The 21,329-nt window shown below is 45.9% G+C and overlaps 1 protein-coding gene across 3 annotated transcripts; it reads left to right on the top strand.

The window, feature by feature from the left end:
* The first annotated feature begins 1,395 nt into the window (after nt 1-1,395).
* Nucleotides 1,396-20,471, top strand: MINAR1 (membrane integral NOTCH2 associated receptor 1). Of its 3 annotated transcripts, none has more exons than XM_032194597.1 (4): nt 1,396-1,597; nt 8,630-10,973; nt 12,507-12,761; nt 16,794-20,471. In XM_032194597.1, the coding sequence occupies exons 2-4, from the start codon at nt 8,676-8,678 to the stop codon at nt 16,989-16,991; spliced, it is 2,751 nt and encodes a 916-aa protein (XP_032050488.1). In that variant the 5' UTR covers nt 1,396-1,597; nt 8,630-8,675; the 3' UTR covers nt 16,992-20,471. The 3 variants fall into 3 exon arrangements, with proteins under 3 accessions (XP_032050488.1, XP_032050487.1, XP_032050489.1); XM_032194596.1 differs by lacking the exon at nt 1,396-1,597 and adding an exon at nt 2,263-2,427; XM_032194598.1 differs by lacking the exons at nt 1,396-1,597; nt 16,794-20,471 and adding an exon at nt 2,263-2,427 and having other exon boundaries at nt 12,467-12,616.
* Nucleotides 20,472-21,329: the final 858 nt, after the last annotated feature.

Below are 21,329 nucleotides of genomic sequence, written 5' to 3'. Positions count from 1 at the left end.
ACTGGCTAAGGGTGCAGAGGGTGGGTGTGCACAGCCCTGGCTCAGGGGGATGCCACCAGTGGGTCACCTGCTAAATGTGCCAGGAGATGTTGGAAGGGAATATCGGAGCCCTGGGGGGAAGGTGGAGGCTCTGGAGGAGTCAGACAAGGAAGATGTGCCAGCGACTGAAGGAAAGAGGAGATGAAAGGGAAAAGGAGTGTGGAGAACAAAGCGCAGACGTCAAGGAAAGGTGGGGAGGGGAAACAGAGATGATGGTGCTAAAATTAGATGGGGAACAGGGACAGGGAGAGCTGATCTGGTGCCCTCCCCTTAGATAAATTCCCTCTGAAGCTGCTGTCAAACCTGGCTTGGGACAGGGGGGTGAGAATTGGGGTCACTGGGGTCCAGGTGGGAAAGTGAGGTCCCTGCAGCAGGTTTAACTGTTTCAAACCAATTTTCTGGGTGACTCCTAATTATATGCTACTAGTCACAGCCTACGAGAGGCTAATGAAACCTTTGCCACCAATTAAATGCCATTTCTGCATGCTGAGTGGGGAGTGAGTGAGGGAAACAAGAGAAAAAGTGAACAAACTTGGCTCCAGCTGTGGTCTGGGTTCAGGGCACGGCTCCTCCTCCTTGTGCTCTCCTTGCAGAGTGTGGCTTGATGGATCTGGGGCTGTGGGAACAATGCTCTGAACAAAACGTGCTGCACATGAGGCAGGAGCAGGACCTGTGTGTGGAGGACCAGGGGTGCAGTGCTCCCATTCACTGCCATCCACACCCCAGCACTTCAGCAGGCATTTTATTCCAGATAAGGGATGTGGTTCCCTACATCCCTTCCTCTGAACTCTTGAGCTTTTAAGTCACTGCAAATTCTCCCCCAGGTTTTTGCAGTTTCCTATCCCAGCTACAGCTTTCTTGTGAATTCTGCCCATTCCCGTGACCTGGTGGCATGCTCTATAGGATGTGGTATAGGGCTGAAATCATCCAAGCGTGCAATTTGCAAGTAAATGGTTCCTTACGGCACAAAACTAGCTGAAGGAAGCATGCAAAAAGGGGCTCAAGGACACTGCCTCTTTCACTGCTGATAAGTAGCGGGTAAGAATAAATGTAGTTCAAACACCTTCTTCTTCCATTTGCAAAGAAGTATGCTTGCCTTCTCCTCTTGTATTGGTTGTTGTATGCATAAGTGCCTTTATAGATATTATATGCACACTGAATCACATACGGTGTTCCTCAAAGTCAGTGGAAGGACTTGCACATCAGTGGGTTTCTGACAAAAAAACTCTCTCCTGATCCCTTGTTTCTTCCAGAAAAGCAGAGATCTGTACCCGAGGTTGTCAGAGTACGGAAAACACACAGCTTTATGCCAGTTTGCCCAGAGTGGTGTGATGTCCGTGGTGTGTTTGTGCATGCAGCCCTTCCAATTGCTTCGTCTGGGAGAGAAAACCCAATATTCCACCTCCTGAAGGTTACTAATGAAGCAAAAAGTCAAGGCTTTGACATCTTACTGCTTTATTCACCCGGCAACACCTCTATTAAAAACTCTCTGCAGTACTTTCTGGGTGGCACAGCAAGCTGGCCAGCAGCCGGGAGAGAAGCCCCGCTGCGACATGAGGTAAGCTCCTTACCTAACACCATGCCTTGCACGACCCCCAAGGTGGGGACAACCACGTTGTGTGACCCACACAATGTCCTGCATGTGGTGGCCCATGCCAGTGACTCCTGTCCAAGCTAGGGCCAACATCCCTTTATGTGAAAGGAGTTTGGGTACCGCTGGCAGCAGCCACCCGTGCACCCCAAGCCCATTGCCCCCTGAGCACCATGGGCACGCATGGGTGCTGGGGGAGCGATGTCCTCCCCACCCAGACACAAGTGGAGAGATGCTTCATCCATCACATCTTTCTAGGGGATTTGGTTTTAGGGGATTTGGGGTGCAGCAGGGTAGGGTGGGAATAGCAAGGCTGAAATTGGGGCCGCAGCTGGGTGCCTGCTTCCCCCCCGCCTTCTGGGGGCTCTGGGTGGCTGTGAGAGCTGCCGGCACTCGCAAGAAGAGTAAATAAAATAGTCGGGAAGGGTTTGCAAAGCCCGAGCAAGCATCCCTGGTGCCGCAGCGCTGGCTCCCGCCGGGCCGAGCCGAGCCGGGCCAGGGCTCCCTCCCGCAGCTGCGGGCTCGGGGGCGGCGCAGGGAGGCTCGGCTTGTGCAGCCCCCTCCCTCCTCTCCTCCTCCTCCTCCTCTTCTCCTCCTCCTCCTCCTCCTCCTCCTCCTCCTCCCATGCCAACCTGCTGCCGCCTTTGTCAGCGCAGCCCGGCGCTATGGCATCCTGCTGGGGCTTCAGCCTCGGGCTCTTCCTCCTCCTCCTCCTCTTCCTCCCGGCTGGCAAGCGGCTGCTGCAGCGGCAGGGCCAGCCCTGACGGGCACGAAAGAGGCAGGCGGAGCCCCCCCAGGTGAGCCCCAGGTGCCGGGGGGGGGATGCAGAAAGGGGCACCGGGGACAAGCTCTCCCCAACCCCCGGGGAGGATGCGGGGACATGGGGGGGGACAACGGGGGTGGCCTCAGCACCGGCACCCCCCGGGGATGGGGATGCGAAGGGGTGCAGGTTGGAAGCCCCCCGAGGTGTCGCCTCTTGGTCGGGACTCAAAGAAAGGGGGGGACTCCAAAATCTTACAATTCAGTGACTTTGGCAGCTGCGCTTCGGTCCTGCACTGCTGGATCTGTCTGCGGGCAGCTGGAGGGGAGAGAGCGGGGGACCCCCAGCCTGCACCCCCAAATCTTTACCGGGAAGGGATGAGGACCACCGGGGATGCTGCACCCACTGGTAGGGGGGGAACGGTCTGAGCAAAGTCAGCTATGGGGTGGCAGTGGGGGGTGTGGGTTGGCCATGCAGAGACGCAGGCTGAGCACAGAGGGAACGAATTGCTCAGAGCTCTCCGTATCTATCTGACGGTGTTTGCAGGGGTGTCCCATTGTGCAGGAATTTGGGGGGAAAAAACGAACTCGGATGTGCTCTAATAACGCACCGACAGGAGAGCGTTTGTGTGTGTCTGTATGGGCCGATAGTTGGCAAAGGATGGCCGGGAGCATATGATGCAGTAATAATTCAAGTAATTTACTGCACGGGTTTGGACTGATTGACTGCACTTTTCCAGACCATGTAGAAACCTTAACCTGGGTTATGTAACTGAACACTACAAATAATAAACCTGATGTGCTTGTGCAATGGCAAGCCCTGTTCGACCTGAGTGCTGACACCGCTGTGGGGGCATGCTGTCTTTACCCACAAGTTCCCCACCAATTTGTGCCCTGTGAGGCTTTAGAGGCTGCTGAATTTTGCAGGGGGGCTGAAGTGCTGGGCAGAGTCTGTGTGAAGCTCACCCTGCTTCTGGTGAGGAGCCTGGGTTTGCCTGTTTGTCCCCTTTGGCTCTGGAAGAGAGAATAAAAATCCCAGCAGGGAGCCAGCACAGGTCCTTCCACCCTGCTCCTGCACGCCTGGGGGGACAGTCCCATTGAGATTGCATGAGCCCGGCTGCTTGAGAGGACTTTTCAGAGATGCTGAGAAGCCATCGTGGGGATGGGGCTCCAAAGTGCACTTTTTTGTTATCTTTTTAATGGGCAGCAAAAGGCAGGGGGAGGAATAAGGTGTCCAGAAAGGGATGCTGTTTCTGCTGGGTGTGCACGGTGGAAGGCAGATGGAGCTCAGGATGTCTGTCTGTCAGAAATTCCTTCGTGTTTTGACAGGGAAATGGATCCGTGAGTATGGGAGGAAACAAAACTGAATCCCATCTCCAGGCGTTGTATGTTTCATGAGAGGCGTGCGCTGCCTGCCTTGTTTTATTGTATCTGGCGCTGGGAAGACAGGCTGAAAGATTTATGAGCTGAAGTTAATAGTAAAACAGCATATTACAGCCTCTGTATTAATGTTCTCCTGCGCTGAAGTAGCTTGCTCTTTCTGGGGGAATTTATGCAAGGATCGCTCGCTCTATCTGTCGTCGCGGTAATGGTATTATAGGGTGGCCCGTTAGTCACCGTGGGGGCAATCAAAACAAGGATGCTGTCTCCCTTTCAGCAAATCAAAGGGAGAGGGAAATGATGACTCCAGCAACTCTACAGCCTGTGTGTTAGCTGCACCTGCTGTGGGCACTGGGAAACGGGGAGGACAAATGTCAGAGGCACCAAGAACAGCGAAGGAAATGAAGGAGGACATAGAGGAGGAAGATAACAGGAGCTGTCTGCCAGCAGCCACGATTCGGGCTCACCCAAGGCACCTTTTCAGTGCCAGTGGTGGGACTTTCTCTTGAATCACATCATGGGGTTGATGTGCCCCGGTATGCACTGCCCTTAGCAGGTGCAGTGGGGGCTGAAGGTGCCACTTGGCATCTGGGAGCAGTGGCACTGATGAAATGAATTGCTCTGAATAGTAAATTTACAGGGGAACCAGCAGGTGGAGGGGACCCTTGCCCCAGTGCTGGTTCAGGGAGTTGAGGAAGGAAATTTTATTCTGGCAGGTTTCCCTGGGCTACGGGGGAGAGATCTTACAGAGGATTGATTCCCAAAGACACCAGAAAATAGAACAGCATCTTCCCCTTGTGCAGCCGTGAGGGATGGAGGCTGCAATCGCAATACTCTTGGTCTGCGCCTCCAGAGGCTGAGGTAGCAGCTTGATGGTAAGAAGAGAGCTCAGTTCATTGCTTTGGTGCAGGGCAAAGAGGCATTGATTTGTGGTGAGCCCGGAGCTCATCTGTGCCCAGAGTCAGACCCCAGCGACTGGCCGTGCAATATGATGCTGTACAAGCCCATGCTGCCATATAATGGTGCTGCTAGGGCTGCAAATGTCGAGCCTGAGGAGCTAAGTCACAGCCCCCCTCCCTGTGTCGATACGACAAAGTCATTAAGAGTGAAATGTTAAGTGGCTCATTTGGTCAGAGGCTGTCTGGCTGAGGATAAATAAGCAAGGTCCTGGCCCCGTGCCCGATTTTCTCCATGTTTCTGGAGATCAGTGGCAGTTTGGGGGGTGTGAAGGGTGCGTGGTGGTGCCGGGAGCAAAGATCAGGCAGGACTTCAGTGGAATTGAGGCCATCTGAACAACCCCATGCTGCTATGTGTGCTGTGGGTACTTTCATTCGCTCTGCTGCTTTTGACTGGTTCACGACTCTGTACCCTCTCTGAAAGGTCTTCCTGTGCTCATTTTGGAGCTTTGCATTTACATGCCAGGTCCAGGTCTATTCTGGTCCTGCTCTGAGAGGTGGTGAATGATCTTGGACCCAACAGCTGGGATGGTGCCTGGCCGAATGCTTGATGCCTGGGATGTGGCAGCTCCCAGGGTGACTTGACGAGAGATAGAAGCCTAAAAGGCACCAGCTTTGCCTGATTTTTGCATCTCTGACCCTGGAAGCAAGGTTTTAAGGCTTTGTCCTTAAGGGATATTACATCCTGTTCTGTTTCTTGTTCTGTTCTTTGCAGCCTGAATCTGCTGGGTGTTCCAGGGGCAGTGTTTCTGATGCTCTGGGACAAGAGAGCACACATTTCCATACCCAGCCTAAAGCCCAAAGGTATCTTTTACACCTGAGTGTGTTCACACCAGAAAGGTGTTTGTGAGCAGCCAAGGGACGAAGAGGAAATTATTCCAGCTCCTAGATATCTTGCTTTTCCTCAAGGCCTGCATCTAATTTTGCAACCTGCTTTTTCAATTCCCACCTCCCATAGCTGAGCCTCCGTTGAGCAAATTGGCCAAATTCCCACCTCTGCAGGCTCAGCTCTCTCCCAACGACCCTCGTCTCAAAGCTTCTGTCACCCCCTGTCCCCTCTCTGCTTTACAGCTGACTGCCACCTCCCAGGCTTGGCTCTGGGAAAGGAGGAGACAAACAAACTGGTCCCAGCCTGAGCTAGACCAGGTCTGGCAGAGCAACTCCGTGTGGGATCCGTGCTTCAGTGCTGCTGCCTTATGGCTTAACCATGGGTTGGAGTCCCCAAACCAAGGCTCCTTGTTGGTACTGATGCAGCTAAGCAAAATCAATATGAGAGGAGGCATTTGGGGTTTCCTCTGAACCTACTGAAGATGTCAGCATGCAGCACCTTTCAAAATCAGGCTGACCCAAGTTTTACTAACTCATAGGATTTGGAAACCTGAATGAAAGTTTGCAGTACTGTAAGAATGGCTTTATACAAAATAGAAAAATTCAAGAAATGCTACCCAGTTTACTCTCACTGGGGTGAGAGAGCACAGGCGGAGTGCTGGGAAAGGAAGGGAACAAAATGGGTTGGCAGTTTTTAAGAAGTATTTTATTGCAAACTAACTAGTGGTGTATTTTAGCAGGACTGTGAGTGGGGTGCAGACAGGGCTCTGGCAGGTCAGTGCGGGCAGAGCAGGGTGTGTGTCAGGCTGTGAACATGCATATCCAGGTGCAGGTTCTGTGAGAAGCTGTGAAGTTACAAAAGGGAGGAGATATTCGCTGTTGCTTGTATTCAGCACGGAGGTGACAAAAAGACAGATTTCCACTCCTGCCGCAAATGGCAGATTTATAACGTGCTGAAAATTGAGTTGCAGAGCCAGTCCCCTGGCAGCTGGGACTGTCTCTTACAAGCCCCACATTTGAAGTTTACTCCGGGAGTGCTTGGTGGCTTTGGTGGCAGGTAGAGCAGCTTGGACCCAGCCAGAGTGCTTCATTTCCTGATGGTGACATGTCAGAGAGATGCAAAGGCAGGCTGATAAAGAGGCTGTGCCTCCAAGCACACTCGGTTGATAAAGAGAGAAGGGATACAACCATCCTCCTCCAGCTTTTAGCATCACTTTCTGCAGCCAGGCGCTGAGCAATATAACATTTCTGCTCTCTTGTCAGTTAGTAGAAAGGCTTTGCTGCTGTGCATAATACAGGAGCTTTAAAAGCAAACATGCATGCTACAGAGGAGCTGGAAAATCCCTGTAGTCATTGGTTTCTGAGAGCGGTGTTTACAATCACAGGAATACATTCATGCTGCTGCTCAACTTCTGATCAGAGGCAGCAGAAAGATGTTTCTTAAATAAACAGCCAAGTCTGCATGGAGATCTCCTTCAGATTTGTACAGGCAACTTGTTTTTCTTTTTTCTCTCTGGAAGCTGCTGCTGTGGTGTTTGCTATGAAAGCTGATGTATGGCAGCTTCTGACACCGCTGGTGATCAGCAGCATAATGTGGGGTCAGGATGAAAGGCTACAAGAGAGGGAGGAGTTGTTTAGGGTTCCTGGGACCGTGCTCAGGAGTTCTGATGTTTTTGGGTGGGAATCAGCTTTATTAAGGAGTAATAAGAAACCTTGCAAGCCTCACTTGTGCTTTGCCACTCAGGTAGATATTCTGCTCTTGATGCAGATAGAGAGACTCGCTCCTGGGGTCATTGCAGGGTGGGAGTGAATGGGGGGAGGCACCAGAGCTCTTTGGGCAAGGAGAAATATCCTTGTCATTCCTGTCAGTAAGAATAACAAAGTGCCCAAACATAGGAACTGCAGCATCCCAGGATCTGTCTGGTTTTGCAAACTGCCTCTCCTGGTAGCCAGCAGCAGACACCGACAAGAATATTCACTACAGGCAGATGAAAAATAACCTGCATCCCATCAGCAGCCTTTCTTAATCTATAATAGCTAGAGGTTGGTTTCCACTCTGAAAGAGGGGTTTTACATCCTTCCCAAGATGTTTGCTCATGTTAGCTGTGCTTGCCTGAGCTATTCTTATTACCCATATAAATGTGCAGCCTTTGCTCTCCACCTCTGCCCTGGTTCTTCAGACCGGTGAATGAAGCTGCACTGCCTGGGTTTCTCTGGGAGCACATTACTGAAGAGGATGTACTCCGTCCTTGATATTTCTCAGTCTTCACATGCTCCTTGATTGGCAGACAGCCCTCTAACATCTGCTGGATTTGTTTCAAGATTCAGTGGGATATTTTATTTTTTAACTCTTCTGGCTCTTTTCTAAATTTTGCACTTTATTTATGAAATTGGGCTCAAAGATTTTCAGGTGTGGTGGAGCAGCTCTTCTATCGCTGAATCGTAAAGTCAGGAAAAGGTATTTCTGCAAAGAGTATCATACTATCTAGAAGAGATAATATAGAATGGAGAGTAATGTTTTTTAAAAAGCATGATTATAATTACATGCTCAGATAACTTCTAGCAGATAACTTCTAACTTTCTTGCTGTCAGAAAATCTTCCTGTGAGTATTTTGCAGTCAGTATGGAAACAGCTGGAGTTGTCATGGTGTGGTAGATCATCTCTGGCTACAGAACAGAGGTAGAATTATTGTCAAACAACTTGACACATCTGCACTTTCATAAGTTGATCAGATACTCTGTGAAAGCCCAGTAGCAAGCAGGCTGTGGTGGTGTATCTGCCATGAGTTCAGCCCCTGCAAAGCTTCTGCTGTTTATTCACTTGCTCACTTTGGCAGTAGTGACACAAATGGGCCTCCTTGGATGAAATCCTGATCCCATTTAAGTATTACTGACTTCATTGATGCTTGGATTGCAGCCTTGGAGTTTGAAAACAAGAGGATGGGTTATACAACCAAGCCCTTGACTGCAAGGGGAAGGAAGGCAGGTCCTGTCTGTGGCTGAATTACAAGGTCCTGAATACTATCTATGGGTGACTTAAAATCTTTTTTTTGTTTGCTGTTGTGTGTTGCTGTAGAAGTGGAGCACAGTTTCCAGGATAAACAACAAAATACGCTTGAGCTATGGAGTCCAACCAGGAAACCTCACTCTTCCTGGTGAAGATCTTGGAGGAGCTGGACACAAAGCAGAACACCGTTTCTTACCAGGATCTCTGCAAGTCACTCTGTGCGAGGTTTGATTTGTCCCAGTTGGCCAAACTCAGAAGTGTGCTGTTTTACACTGCTTGCCTGGATCCTAATTTCCCAGCGACTTTGTTCAAAGACAAAATGAGATGCACTGTAAACAATCAGCAATCAAAGAAAATCATGGTTGCAGCAGATATAGTAACAATATTCAACCTCATACAAATGAACGGGGGAGTGGCCAAGGAGAAGCTTCCAGTTGCAAGGCAGAAAGTGAAGAAGAAAGAGTCCTTTGAGTCCTGCAGGTCTGACACGGAAATCTGCAACGTGGCAGACTGCGTGCCCAATTGTGAGCTGAACGACCAGGACTTTAACCAGGGTTTTCCGGTCAGAAGGTCTTCAAAATGCAGGAAGATGGACTGCAAAGACTGCCAACAGTTTGTTCCCTCTTCAGAACCCAACTTTTTGCTTGGGGTCAATAAGGAGATGAAGGGCCGGGCTGCCTCTCTGGACAGGCTGCAGGCACTGGCGTCCTACTCCATCGCCACGTCTCCGCCGTGTGAGATGCAGAGTACCTACTTCCCTATGAACATCGAAAATGAATCTATTTCAGACCAGGACTCCTTGCCAATAAGTGCAGGTCTGAAAGAAACTTTCATTTCAAATGACGAGCCGTTTGTGATGCAGTCATGCATCCAGAAAAGGAATATATTCAAAGAAGATTTTCATAATCTGATTACAATATCTCCCAACTTAATACCGCCCAACAAAAAGCCAGAAGATGGACACAGAGAGCCTCAGAACAGGAAAGAAAGCTCTAAGCAGGCTTTCTTCAACCACAGCTTTGAAATGCCATACAGCAGCCAGTACTTGAATCCAGTTTATTCGCCTATACCAGACAAAAGACGAGCGAAGCATGAAAGCCTAGATGATCTTCAAGCTTCAACGTATTTTGGCCCAACTACGATTCTTGGGCCTCAGGACAACAAAAAGTGGACAGGAAAACCAACTAAACAAACTGCCTGGCCAGCTAAAAGCTGGAGTTTAAATACTGAGGAGGTACCTGACTTTGAACGATCATTTTTTAATAGGAAGCAGTCAGAAGAGAAGACGCGCTACCAGAGCTCAAACAACCCATCTCCAAACTTTCCTTCAGCAGACAGGCATCAGTCCTACCTAAATGCAAAGGACCAGCAACCAATTATGCAGACAAATTATGCTGTGAAACAAAATGGGCATAAACCCAAGGAAATTCCTTCCATTCTAGATGTGGAAAAACATGAGCCAGTCAAAAAGTTTAAGGACAAAAGCATTAATTGTACTTCTGTTCAGATCTTAAGCATTGACAGGACCACGAGTGTTGGGACACAAACGGAGCAACAGGTCCTGGACCACAAAAAATGCAAGGATTTGTGTACACCAGGCCAAGCCAAGTATGGAGAGAGGCACTCCCTTAAGCACTCAGATGATGACTCTGAAATCGTGAGTGATGATATCAGTGACATTTTCCGATTTTTAGATGACATGAGTATCAGTGGGTCCACGGGAGTGATGCAGTCTTCATGCTACAACAGCACTGGCTCCCTGTCTCAGGTGCATAAATCAGACTGTGACAGCTCACCCGAGCACAATTTGACTAAAATCTCCAACGGGAGTGCCTGCAACAAATTAGAAAAAGTGGTCCGGGCAGATGTCAGTAACACAGACGATGAACTGAAAACAAGTGTCTGCAAATTGGTTTTGAGGATTGGTGAAATAGAGAAGAAACTGGAGTCTCTCTCAGGTGTCCGTGAAGAAATCTCCCAAGTCCTGGGAAAATTAAGCAAGCTGGATCAAAAAATTCAGCAGCCTGAGAAGGTCAGTGTACAAATAGATCTTAATTCACTGACAAGCGAGGCCGCATCAGATGAAAGTAACTCCCCGCAGATATTTCAGTGCCACAACACTCCTCATGGAGGCAAGCTGGAGAACAATCCAGAATGGTGCTGTTCAGATGCCAGTGGAAGTAACAGCGAAAGTCTTCGAGTAAAAGCCTTAAAAAAAAGTTTATTTACTAGAAGGTCATCGAGATCATTAACAGAGGAAAATAGTGCAACTGAATCCAAAATAGCAAGTATTTCAAACTCTCCCCGAGACTGGAGAGCTATTACTTATAGCAACCAAGTTGGCATTACAGAAGAGGAGATGAAAGAGAGAGATGGAGGAGAAAATAAAGACTGGCACAGGAAATCTAAAGAGGTAATTTCAACCTTAACTCACATAATAAGCACTTGAAAATAATCTAGTTATGAATGTCTTCCGCAGTCATCACAAGCCTTGGGGTATGACAATGCTTTGCCCCACCATATTATGCCTGTCTTTATTGTTATCATAATTGAGTGATTTTGTACCTATATGTTCTTGCTTGGCAGCTGCAATATGGTCAAGCTGTTCCTAAAAGCACTTTGCTCTTTTGAAAAGGGAGGGGGGTAATTTGGGTGAAATCTTCGAAAGAGGATGATGTTCTTCATCATCAGGGGCGATATAATGGAGGCTGGGTAATTAACTTGGTGAAAAGAACGTGAGGAAAATTGTTACAGTCTGAAATTCTCCAGAGGTTGGTTTAGAAGGGATATTTTGAAATTGCATTGTGATGGCTTTTATCAGAGAGTACATGCATATTTAAAAGGCAACAAAGTAGATTTGTGGATTCAAATCCCTCAAGAAAAAAATCCTTCTGTGTGCACCATGAGATGCAAATGGTAGTTATGTTTCCTTTGTCTGACTTTCATGGTCATTGACATGCATCTTAAACCTTCCGTGGTGGAAATGCAGCATAGCTGCCCTCTTGGTTTGGTCAGCTAGAAAAAACTCTGCTCAAATCCCTCCCAGCACCTACGCACTGCTGTCTTTGCAGATCACATCCCTATCATGGCTGTCCTTGCACTGGGCTCTGATTGCTGCTCAGTTAAAACTGTGCATGCCGAGGGTTATTGTTTCTGTTTCGTGGAAGTGGAGCCCACTGGAGAGGGCTGGGGATCCTTTAGCTTCACGGTCTATCAGGAACATGTGGTGGGCATGCTGTGCTTCCTTGGGAGGGGGATCAAAAGCAAAGCATGACTGAGGAAGGAGAAGATGAGGTTTGATGGGGGCAAGTGCAGTTGGATTGAATGAGAAAGCATAAACTATGGTTTATTAGCAGGTTTCAGATGGGGAAAGGGGTTACCTTTATCAAGCCCAAACCCTGGCATTTCTGTACATTGGTCTGCCCAGAATGAAGTAAAGACTTTGAAGGTCCCTTCCTCACTGCTGTGGTAGACCACAGCTGATGCTGGATTAGTAGCATGGATGATGTGTTGTCAAGGGGGTAGCACCTGGAGGCTCCCCTCATGAGGAGCCATGTTGAGATTTGATCTGGAAACACAAATTTTGAAGCTTGCGTGGGGCTCTGAGCTTTACCAGATCAGCTAGTCATTTCTGAATGTTCGGGGCTATTTTCAGAATAGTTTTATAACCTGTAAACAATACAAAACCTAAATTTCATCTTCTGCATGAGCTTTGTGCTCATGTTATGGAGAGTCATCTGTAAAATACCTCTTTGATCTGGTTGTGAGAAGAGGGTGGGCAAACAGATTAAATCCACCATCCAAAAACTTTGTTCTGGCTGATACTTCTCTTATCTTGGATTAAGCAGTATCATATAGTGAGTCTGAAAGGAATATCCTTGTCCTTTGTGTTTAACCCCCTCATAGTCCTGTTTCTTTTCTCAAATTCTTTTGAACCCTATTGCAGGCAGACAGGCAATACGAAATCCCACAGCCACATAGACTCTCTAAACAGCCAAAAGATGCTTTCTTGATTGAACAAGTCTTTAGTCCTCATCCCTACCCTGCATCACTCAAGTCACACATGAAAAGCAACCCGCTCTACACAGACATGAGGCTGACGGAGCTGGCTGAAGTGAAACGTGCCCAGCCATCGTGGACCATAGAGGAATACACAAGGAATTCGGGGGATAAAGGCAAGATTGCAGCATTGGATCTACAAGTGAGTCCCATTTGTTTAATTTGAATGGCTTGTTTGTGAATCGATGTTGCCAGAAAATGAATTTAATAAGGGATTTGGATAGCTCAGGAAGGAGCTGTGAGGTGTTGAGCCTCTAATCTTGCTGATCCCTATCCATCCTGGCTAAGGACAAAGAAAAATGTGGATGTTTGATTGCTGAGTGATGATCCTTGACAGGTTGGTGCTTCCACTTTGTTCTGTAATGGAGAGATGTCTGCTAAGCCATCACACTGTTGATAACTCTAAAGAAAAGGCTGGGGATAAAGGGATGGACAAAAGGGGGAGGTGAAACTGGTCCCTAATCACAGTAAGGTGGTGGTGCAGAATCTGGCGTTGCTGCTTTTTCTTTTATCCTTGTTCTTTCTGAATTGTTCACAGAGAATTTAAGTGTTAACACTTTTTCCATTTTGCTAGGAACATGAAACAAAATATTTGTAGAAGACATTCAATACCATGACTCTTTTTGAAATACATCCCTGTTTGAAGCTCTGAAGTGGCTGTTGGAAACTACAGTCATGTTAAGGGCAGATCAGTTAATGGTGGGTCTTGTTCATATTTTAGTTCAGCTTGGAAATGTGCCTTTGAGGTAGATCTCCCAATGGTCTCTGCTTGGGAGAGTGATCTCTGAGAGTGGAAATTGAGTTTGTTTGTTTGAAACTACACCACATGTTGTGTTTCCTGAGTAAACAATGCATTCCCAACCAGTAATAGGCCAGCCCAGACCTTGTCCAGAGCTACCTCCTTCCCTTCAAAGGCAAAAGGGGAGACCCTGTGTCTTCACCATTTCTCTGCTGCTTTGTTCCTACCAGGTTGCACAACTTGCCAGTGCAGACATAGCCTACATAGCTACATAACCTAAAAAGAATAACCAGGCTCTTTTTCCTGATTAGTCTGATAAAACACAAAACATCTTCTAGGAAGAAAGATCTCTGAGCTTAAAAGGGAAGCATAAAGAATGTAATCCAAAATGTGTAAAAAACAAACAGATGTTGCAGTATTGTTTCCTGAAACACAAAAAGCATCACATAATGAAATCAGCCCTGGCTCATGGTGTATTGCCTGTATACATTTATATAGCAGCATGCAGAGCCAGCGGAGGGGACTGGTGCTGCCCTCACAAGTCTTGGGCTGGAATTTGCTTGTGCAGGAATTTGTTCAGACTGCATTAACCTCCAGGCTATACTGGGTCTGGCTGGGATGTTAACTTTCCCTGCAGCAGCCCATACAGGCTCAGCTCTTGCAAGTGTCCTTGACCTCAACAGCCTCTGCTCCTTGCTGCACTAAAGCATGCCTGGAGAGAAACCGAGTAGCACAGGGACCAGTCTGCATCTTGCCTCAGCTGCCTGCTGCTGTTTGGGATTTAAAAGCATCAGAGGGGATACTAAATTCCTATTCCTGGCATTGCAGACCATATGCTGGAGTAGGAATAGACTGAAAGAAGTTCCTCTGCAGTATGCAGCCACAAAGCATCCCTTACCTGCTGTGTGGAGGCAACAGGGGAGGTGATATTTGGAAGCACAGCTCCCCTGAGAGAAGTGTTCTCCATCTGGTCCTTGTAGGACTGTTCCCTTCCATGTAAGCAGCTCTGCATGACTGTGAGCAAACCAGAGAAAGCAGCTTATTGCCATCATTTATCTTTAGGATAAAGGTGATAAAACTTTACGGGTTTGATTCTCTCCCTGCAAAAGGACTGTCAGAATTGCATCTACTCTGCAAAACCCATGTCTAGACTTTATAATAGAGCTTACTGACAAACTTAAAAAATAGACACAGACTGATGAGTGGGTTTTTTCCTAGTGATTAACTTTATTAGAACTGAAAGTAAATACATTATGCTTTAATGAACATTTCTACGTCTGGCAATGAAATGGGAAAGGAAGCTGATTAACAGTAATGGGCCTTTTTAATAATGCATCTTCCTTCTGAAGTAGTTAAAAGGTCAATATCAAGGCAGAGAGGTCCAAAACTATAATTTCCTTGAAGCATAGTTGTCATTTATTTATTTATTTATTTTTAACCTTGATTTGCTCCTTTAAAAATTCTCCCAGTCTTCCTTAAAACAGAAATTGCAAAAAACTGCGGTCAGGCCAAAGCTTGTCCCAGCACAGGGTCTGTGTAAGATCTCATCTCTTTGCCCTGCGTATGATGAGCCACAGGGAAGAAGCATTCAGCCAGACTATTTTTTTCTGATGCCCTTAGAGATGAGGTTGCTGTTTTATTTCTGGTTTTCTCTTCAGAAGGCTGGAATAGGTCATTCACAGATCGAATGGTACACTCTCAAGACTCAGCTTGATGGTCTCTGCTTCAGAGTACAGGCACTATCATAGAGATCTCCATTAATTGTTCATAAAACTGTTGCTTAATTTTAGTTGTTTATTTCTGGGGCAGCTATAAAACCACTTCTTTTAGTACTTCTGTACATAAAGCAAATAGTGCTGTCAGGCAAAGCAAGGTTTCAGCTGGTAGCTCATGGCCACAAAATCTGAATTAGCCAATTAAAGGCTTACCCAAATCCCTCTCGAGTCTGCTGGACTTTCTTTGTGCTGGGTCCAGTGAGCTTTGGATCAGACCCATTGCAAGCACAAAAAAGGTATGTGTTGGTATTCTCACCGGAACATTTCTGTATGGAACCTTTTTCAGTTGTTAAAGAATTGGCCTTTTGGAGCCTCAGACACAGGAGACAGCTTCAAGGAAAAGCTGTCATTTTTCAAACATTTTTTTCTCCTCTTTTTCACATTTTTGCTTTATTTCTTTCTTCTGGTAAGTGTGATATAGTGTCTAGTGTTGGGTTTTCCCTTTTTCCCCCCATTTTACCTTAGAGACAGGACGAAAGGAAAAAAAAAAAACAACCAAGCTGGAAATGCAAAGCATGAAGAGATTGAAAATTCTAAGGAAGAAAAGAAGACAAAAAGAAAAAAAAAGAAAAAAAAAAAAACAAAAACAAACAAACAAACAAATAAAAAACAACATGAAATGCAACATTCAAATGAAGGCACTGATAGAGTCCTCTAGGTTGCCTTTCATTTTGTGCCCAATTCAGATTTCAGATTTCCTTTTTTTTTAATTTTTATTATTTTTATTTTTTTTCCACACAGAGAGAATTGGATCAGACTTTGACAATGGGCAGAGTATTGTCTCCTGTGGAAATGTAGTTCATGCCCTTGGGGTTAAATGGTCTCACCTGTAGAGATGGTCTGGAGATGGTGTAATATGGAGTAGAAAATCTTGTGCTATGCGTCCAGATCCTTCTCTTGCCTCAGAAACTGAGAGAGCATCTTGCTGAGTGCATGGGGCTTTCCCTAGCTGCTGTACCTCATTCCTGTGTGGTTTTTGGTGTGAAGAAAGAGGTTGGCTCCTGAAAGACAAGAAAACTCATGAGATCTTAACATCACCTGTGGTATGTATGAGGTATGTGTACCTCAATGCCACATGGGAGAGTAATGCTGCAGCACTCATTGCTGTATGTGGTGACCTCTTCCATGGGCAGAAGGGAGGATATGGCAGAAAATAAAGTTGTACAAGGAGGGTGAGGAGACCTGCCTTTGCAGACAAGTCATGGTAGCAAAATTAGGGTTAGCTTTGTAAAATGTAGTTCATAAGGAGTGTGTGTTAAGAACATTTCTCACCAGCTGGGCTTTAATAATTTAAAAAGCAGTAACAGACCAGTAGTTGCTGACATCTCTGCTGTCTAGCAGATAAAAGAGATCTTATTTAAATGCCACCAAGGATGACAAAGTTTCCGGCAAATCAGAAATATGTCAGGGATTTTGAAGCAGAATTAAACTGTTGCGGGAGTTTATTTTTTGCAGTGTTTTATTGCCACTTTCATCAGCCTTATGGAACTGGGACCTGGAGAAATGGAGTTGAAGGGACGTGAGCTGCAGCAATAACCCACTTTATCCTGACAGCAGACCCAGATGCAGCTGGGAGGCCTCCAAGCACACCTGCTTTATTTACTTATTTTATTAATAACAGATCCCAGGCAATTAACAATTGTTTCCTTTTTATTTTTAGACTCAAGAATCTTTAAACCCAAACAACTTAGAATACTGGATGGAAGACATTTATACTCCTGGCTATGATTCCTTATTAAAACGCAAAGAAGCTGAGTTCAGAAGAGCAAAGGTTTGCAAGATAGCTGCCCTAATAGCAGCGGCAGCTTGTACAGTTATTCTGGTCATTGTAGTTCCCATTTGTACAATGAAATCCTGAATACGTGGACAGACTCGTGACTCCCAGCTGTGTGCATCTCAGATAGCTCATTCTGTGTTTCAAGCATCTGATGGCAAAACTGTATGGAATTTGCAAAGGAAGAATGTTCTGAGGATATCCTGGTGGAGATTGCCGTAAACGTAGACAGAACACAAAACGATGAGAGAAACAATTTTTTTTTGAGAAGTATTATTTTAAATAACAGAGCATGTGGCGGAGCTGATGGGAACTCGGTTCGATTTTTATGCATTTTTAAAAGTGCAATATTTTTTTTCCTAAAGAAACAATATAATGTTTTACAGAATCAGAGACTGACAAGGATCCAGGCAAAAGGGGAAGGTTGTCTGAGCTATGTTGCATTTACTGGAGGTGTGAGTACCTGGAGGTAGCACTGTATAGAAGGGAATGTTCTATATGCATTACACCGGGGAGCTAAGAAAGTCTTAAAGCTCTCTACAATGTAGAAAACTCTGAATGTATTGTATTTATTTATAGCATTGATGTATTTCATGATCATTTGATTGAAAGCAGACTGTGTAGCCATGAACAGAGTTCATTCCTATGTTCAGATTAAAAAGGGCTTTTTATATTTGGTCTTGCCCTAAGACCCACTCTATCATCACTGAGTACTTAGATAAGTGCAATGTGCTGCAGACCAAAAATATTATGTTTTAAAGCAATCAAAAGAGGTTTTAGTTGCTTCTGTTGAATAACATTTGCATAGAGCTGGCAAACATGCCTTGCCAAAAGGGTATTCTTTACCTCTGCAGACAGTGAAACTGTCTCAATTTCACTCCTGCCAGCAAGCAAAGCTGGCAAATCCAAGCAACACTCAGTTAAAGTTCTCATAAATGTAATCTGAACAGTTATAATTTTGTCACAAAGTCTTTGTGCCTTTTTTTAGACTGTAGATGAAACAGAACTGTTTAATTTTGCTATTTTGAGCCCATAACATAAATCACAACATAATGGGTACTAATGGAGGTTCTCTTCCCGCAAGCCTTCTATACAGTTCAGATTGCTCCTCAGATTGCAGGGCTGGTGGTTACTGAGCACTTACATTAAGGGCACAGTCTTCCAGCACGGGAGGAAACTTGCTGTTAGTGTGATGCATTCAGCACAGGGAGCTTGTCTGCTTCCCCTAGTGCTAATGTACTTAAGAATGATGGTTGACTCTGCTGGACAGCAAGCAGTCTGTAACCCCACGAGAAACATCCATTTAATGCTTTATCCCAAATGCACGTAGCAGGTTAAAAGGACTTCTCGAATTATGGTAGAAATGGTGTGCCATGGTTAGTGAAAGCAAACGCCCAGACAATATTTCTCTTCTGTCATGAGTGGATTGGGGGGAGGGGGGAGGTGTTAAAAAATATATATATAAAAAATTAAAAAAAAATCAGGAAATAATGTGAACTTGCTGGTCCTCTAAGGGGAAGGTGATTCTTGTGGTGAAAGCTCTTTCTGGAGGTTCATTGGGTTCCTTTGGAAGCAGCCCCCTGGTCATACTGCAGCTGAGAGCATCCCCTGCCCATCTGTCTGGCGCTTGAGCTGCTGGGGTTCTCTGGGCTCATGGGGTGTGCACCATAAACCTGCACTGCTTGGTGCAATCCTGACCCAAATTCTGTGGTTTTGGCCCCTTCCTGATACCAAGATTTCTCTCTGCTTCCAGATGCTGCAGGATGGAGTCACAGCAGGGAGGGAGTAATTCGCACCGTCTATTTTGGGCTCCCCTTAGGCCTTCAATCACGGTGTGATTCAGAGCACCTAAGTTTAGGAGCTCAGGATCCATACGTAGTAAATATAGACAGGTAGAGAAACCTCCAGGGATGTTTCAGAGCTGCCAGCAAGATGTCTAATATTAGACATGTGAACGCACTCCACAGGGGCATTGCTCTGCAGTTTACCTTATGCACCATTTAGGTTGGTTGTGTACGTAGAAATCTCTTCCTGGTTCCAGGCAGCATCAGAAAGACCTCAAGTCCCTCGTTGGCCCCACCACAGCAAGCAGGAGATGTCAGAAATAAGCAGAGTGGCCCCGTGGTTGCAGAGTCAGGTCCCATCTGCTCATGCTGGCAGAGTTGTGTCCCTCGGAGGGCGCAGGATGGGTGCTGGATGGACACCGGACAGACACACGGCCTCCACCAACCCCATCTCTGCCAACACGAGCGGTCTGACCCTGCGAGACCCAAACCTGCCAGCTGAAATCAGCAGTCTTAGCAATTTACTTTTAGGAAATATCTGATTATCTGAGATATGGAAAAGATGCAGGTAATGGTATTGATCGCGGGCAGGTTGGGGCCGTGCTTGCACTGCTGCCTTAGAGGAGGCTGAAGGGCCCCTGCTTTGTGTGTTTAGGGGTTGCCATCAGCTCCACAGAAGTGCTGAGTGCTGGCACAGGAGGAGATTTTGCATTAGGGATGCCCAAAATCACAAGAAGGATTTGGGAGGCGATGGAGTCATGGGTGATATGGAGCTGGTCTGACCCAAACACTCAGCACCCCGAGCATCCACAGCACCCCTGACTGAGTGAGGTGCTTTTGCCCATCCTCCCTTTGCACAGGCATCCAGTGACGCCCATCCTCATTGAGGCAGTAATTTCCCTGCCCAGGGATTGGCACAAATCCCCTGTTTGGAGCTTGACTCGGCTCCTGCAACCCCTGTGAGTGTCCCAGCAGTGCTGAGAACCTGAGGGGAGAGGGGAAGACAGAGCCTGGCTCCACCTCTGCACCCCACAGATACCTCCAGGAGCTGCTGCCTTGCCTTCCCCAGGGGACGATGGCCATCCCTAGGCGTTCCCAGGAGGTTGTACATCTGGCCAATGTATTCTTGCTTAAAATAACTAAGGTGGTGCAGCAGTGGGTGGCCACCACCAGGGGAGAGCTGCTGAGGAACGAGGGACCCTGCAGTTCTGCACAGAGTGTATCAGCTAGGGGAAATCCTGACCATATTAACCTGCGAGAATATTGTGATCGACCTTGTGAACCAGTTATCAACTAGTATATGCTGTATACTACACGATAGACTTTTGTATTAAAAAAACAATAAAAATAAATTAAAGCTATAGGTACATTGTAATCCTTGGTGTGATTGAAAAAAAAAAGTGTCCTAGATTGTATTACTTAATTAAAATAATGATGAGCATATTGAACTGTTTTTCGTATTTATGCCTTATAAACTTGATATATTACACATGATAAAATGCAACTGCAAGAATTATAAAAAAAAATACTATTTGAGGGGCAAATCTCATTTGCTTTTCTTAAAACAAAAGTACTGCTCAAATCAGCTCAATAAATCATGTGCGTAGAAAAGCAAGAGCAGGATCTGTCCCCAAATGACTTTTTAGGATTTTTTTTTTTTTTTAAACGGGGCTTTGGTTAATGTACTATGTAATAATTTTATTTTATAAAGTTACTGTACAATGTTGCCTTTTGGTTCATTTAAATGTAATACCAAATAAATTTGAAAAATTACAGCGTCCCAAGTTTTAATGAAACAGTTATAATAATTTATTACTCCACTGCTTTTCCTCTTTTTCTTTTCCAGGGACATCAAGATAGCCATGGGATGTGAGTGTCTCAGTGTTAGATAACTAAGCATCCTATCTAGTTCTTGGCAGAATTGCTAATGGATTTCTTACTTGTGAAATAATAAGATTGCAGAAGATAATGAAAAATGAGTTTGTTGGGTTTCTTTTAAAATCTTCTTTGCATTACATTGTATAGGCTTCTGGAAGATTAGCTCTTGACACTAATCATAATATTTCATTTTACAGGTTATTTCATAACTGTGTTATGCCATATCAACTGTTCTAACAAGGTCATGACTAATATTTTGGTATTTATTTCCCTTTCATGTTTATGCAACTACAGTCACTTTTAAGTCAGTACTATAGATAACTATTTATAGTCACCTATCAGCAAGCAATTAGTTTGCTCAGGATCTCTATATGGATTTAATTTGCTTTTGACTTGTTAATTGCAAAACCAGGTTGTTTAAAATTCCAGGTGCTGCAACTGCAAGTAATCCAGCATCAGAGGCTGCAAAGAGGAGCTGCAGAAAAAAAAAGACATAAATAATGAACAATGATAGGAAAATATAGTAGTATAAATTCCCAATTTCCTCATCTCTAGTGCACAAAAACCTTTAATGCATTGCTTTAGCAATTCTGTTCAGGATGGGGTCTGCTGAAAGTTAGGCATCTGGTGTACTGGGGATGCAAGCTGGTAGAAATGTAGACACTCAGCTTTCAAATGCCAGGCTGCAGACAGGGTTCCCTTGGGACCTCCCCAGATCCCCTTGGGATGGGCTCTGACCCACAGTTTAGTGTTGTCATTA

This window comes from Aythya fuligula, chromosome 11, assembly GCF_009819795.1.
Source record: "Aythya fuligula isolate bAytFul2 chromosome 11, bAytFul2.pri, whole genome shotgun sequence".
NCBI lineage: Eukaryota > Metazoa > Chordata > Aves > Anseriformes > Anatidae > Aythya > Aythya fuligula.
The sequence above is the reverse complement of the archived record's forward strand: the minus strand, read 5'-3'. Positions and strand labels throughout refer to the sequence as shown.

Coding starts and splice junctions, on each gene's coding strand:
- MINAR1 (XM_032194597.1), top strand. CDS start 8,676: ATGGAGTCCAACCAGGAAACCTCACTCTTCCTGGTGAAGATCTTGGAG. Junction 10,974..12,506: donor GGCACAGGAAATCTAAAGAG/GTAATTTCAACC, acceptor ACCCTATTGCAG/GCAGACAGGCAATACGAAAT. Junction 12,762..16,793: donor TTGCAGCATTGGATCTACAA/GTGAGTCCCATT, acceptor TTTTATTTTTAG/ACTCAAGAATCTTTAAACCC.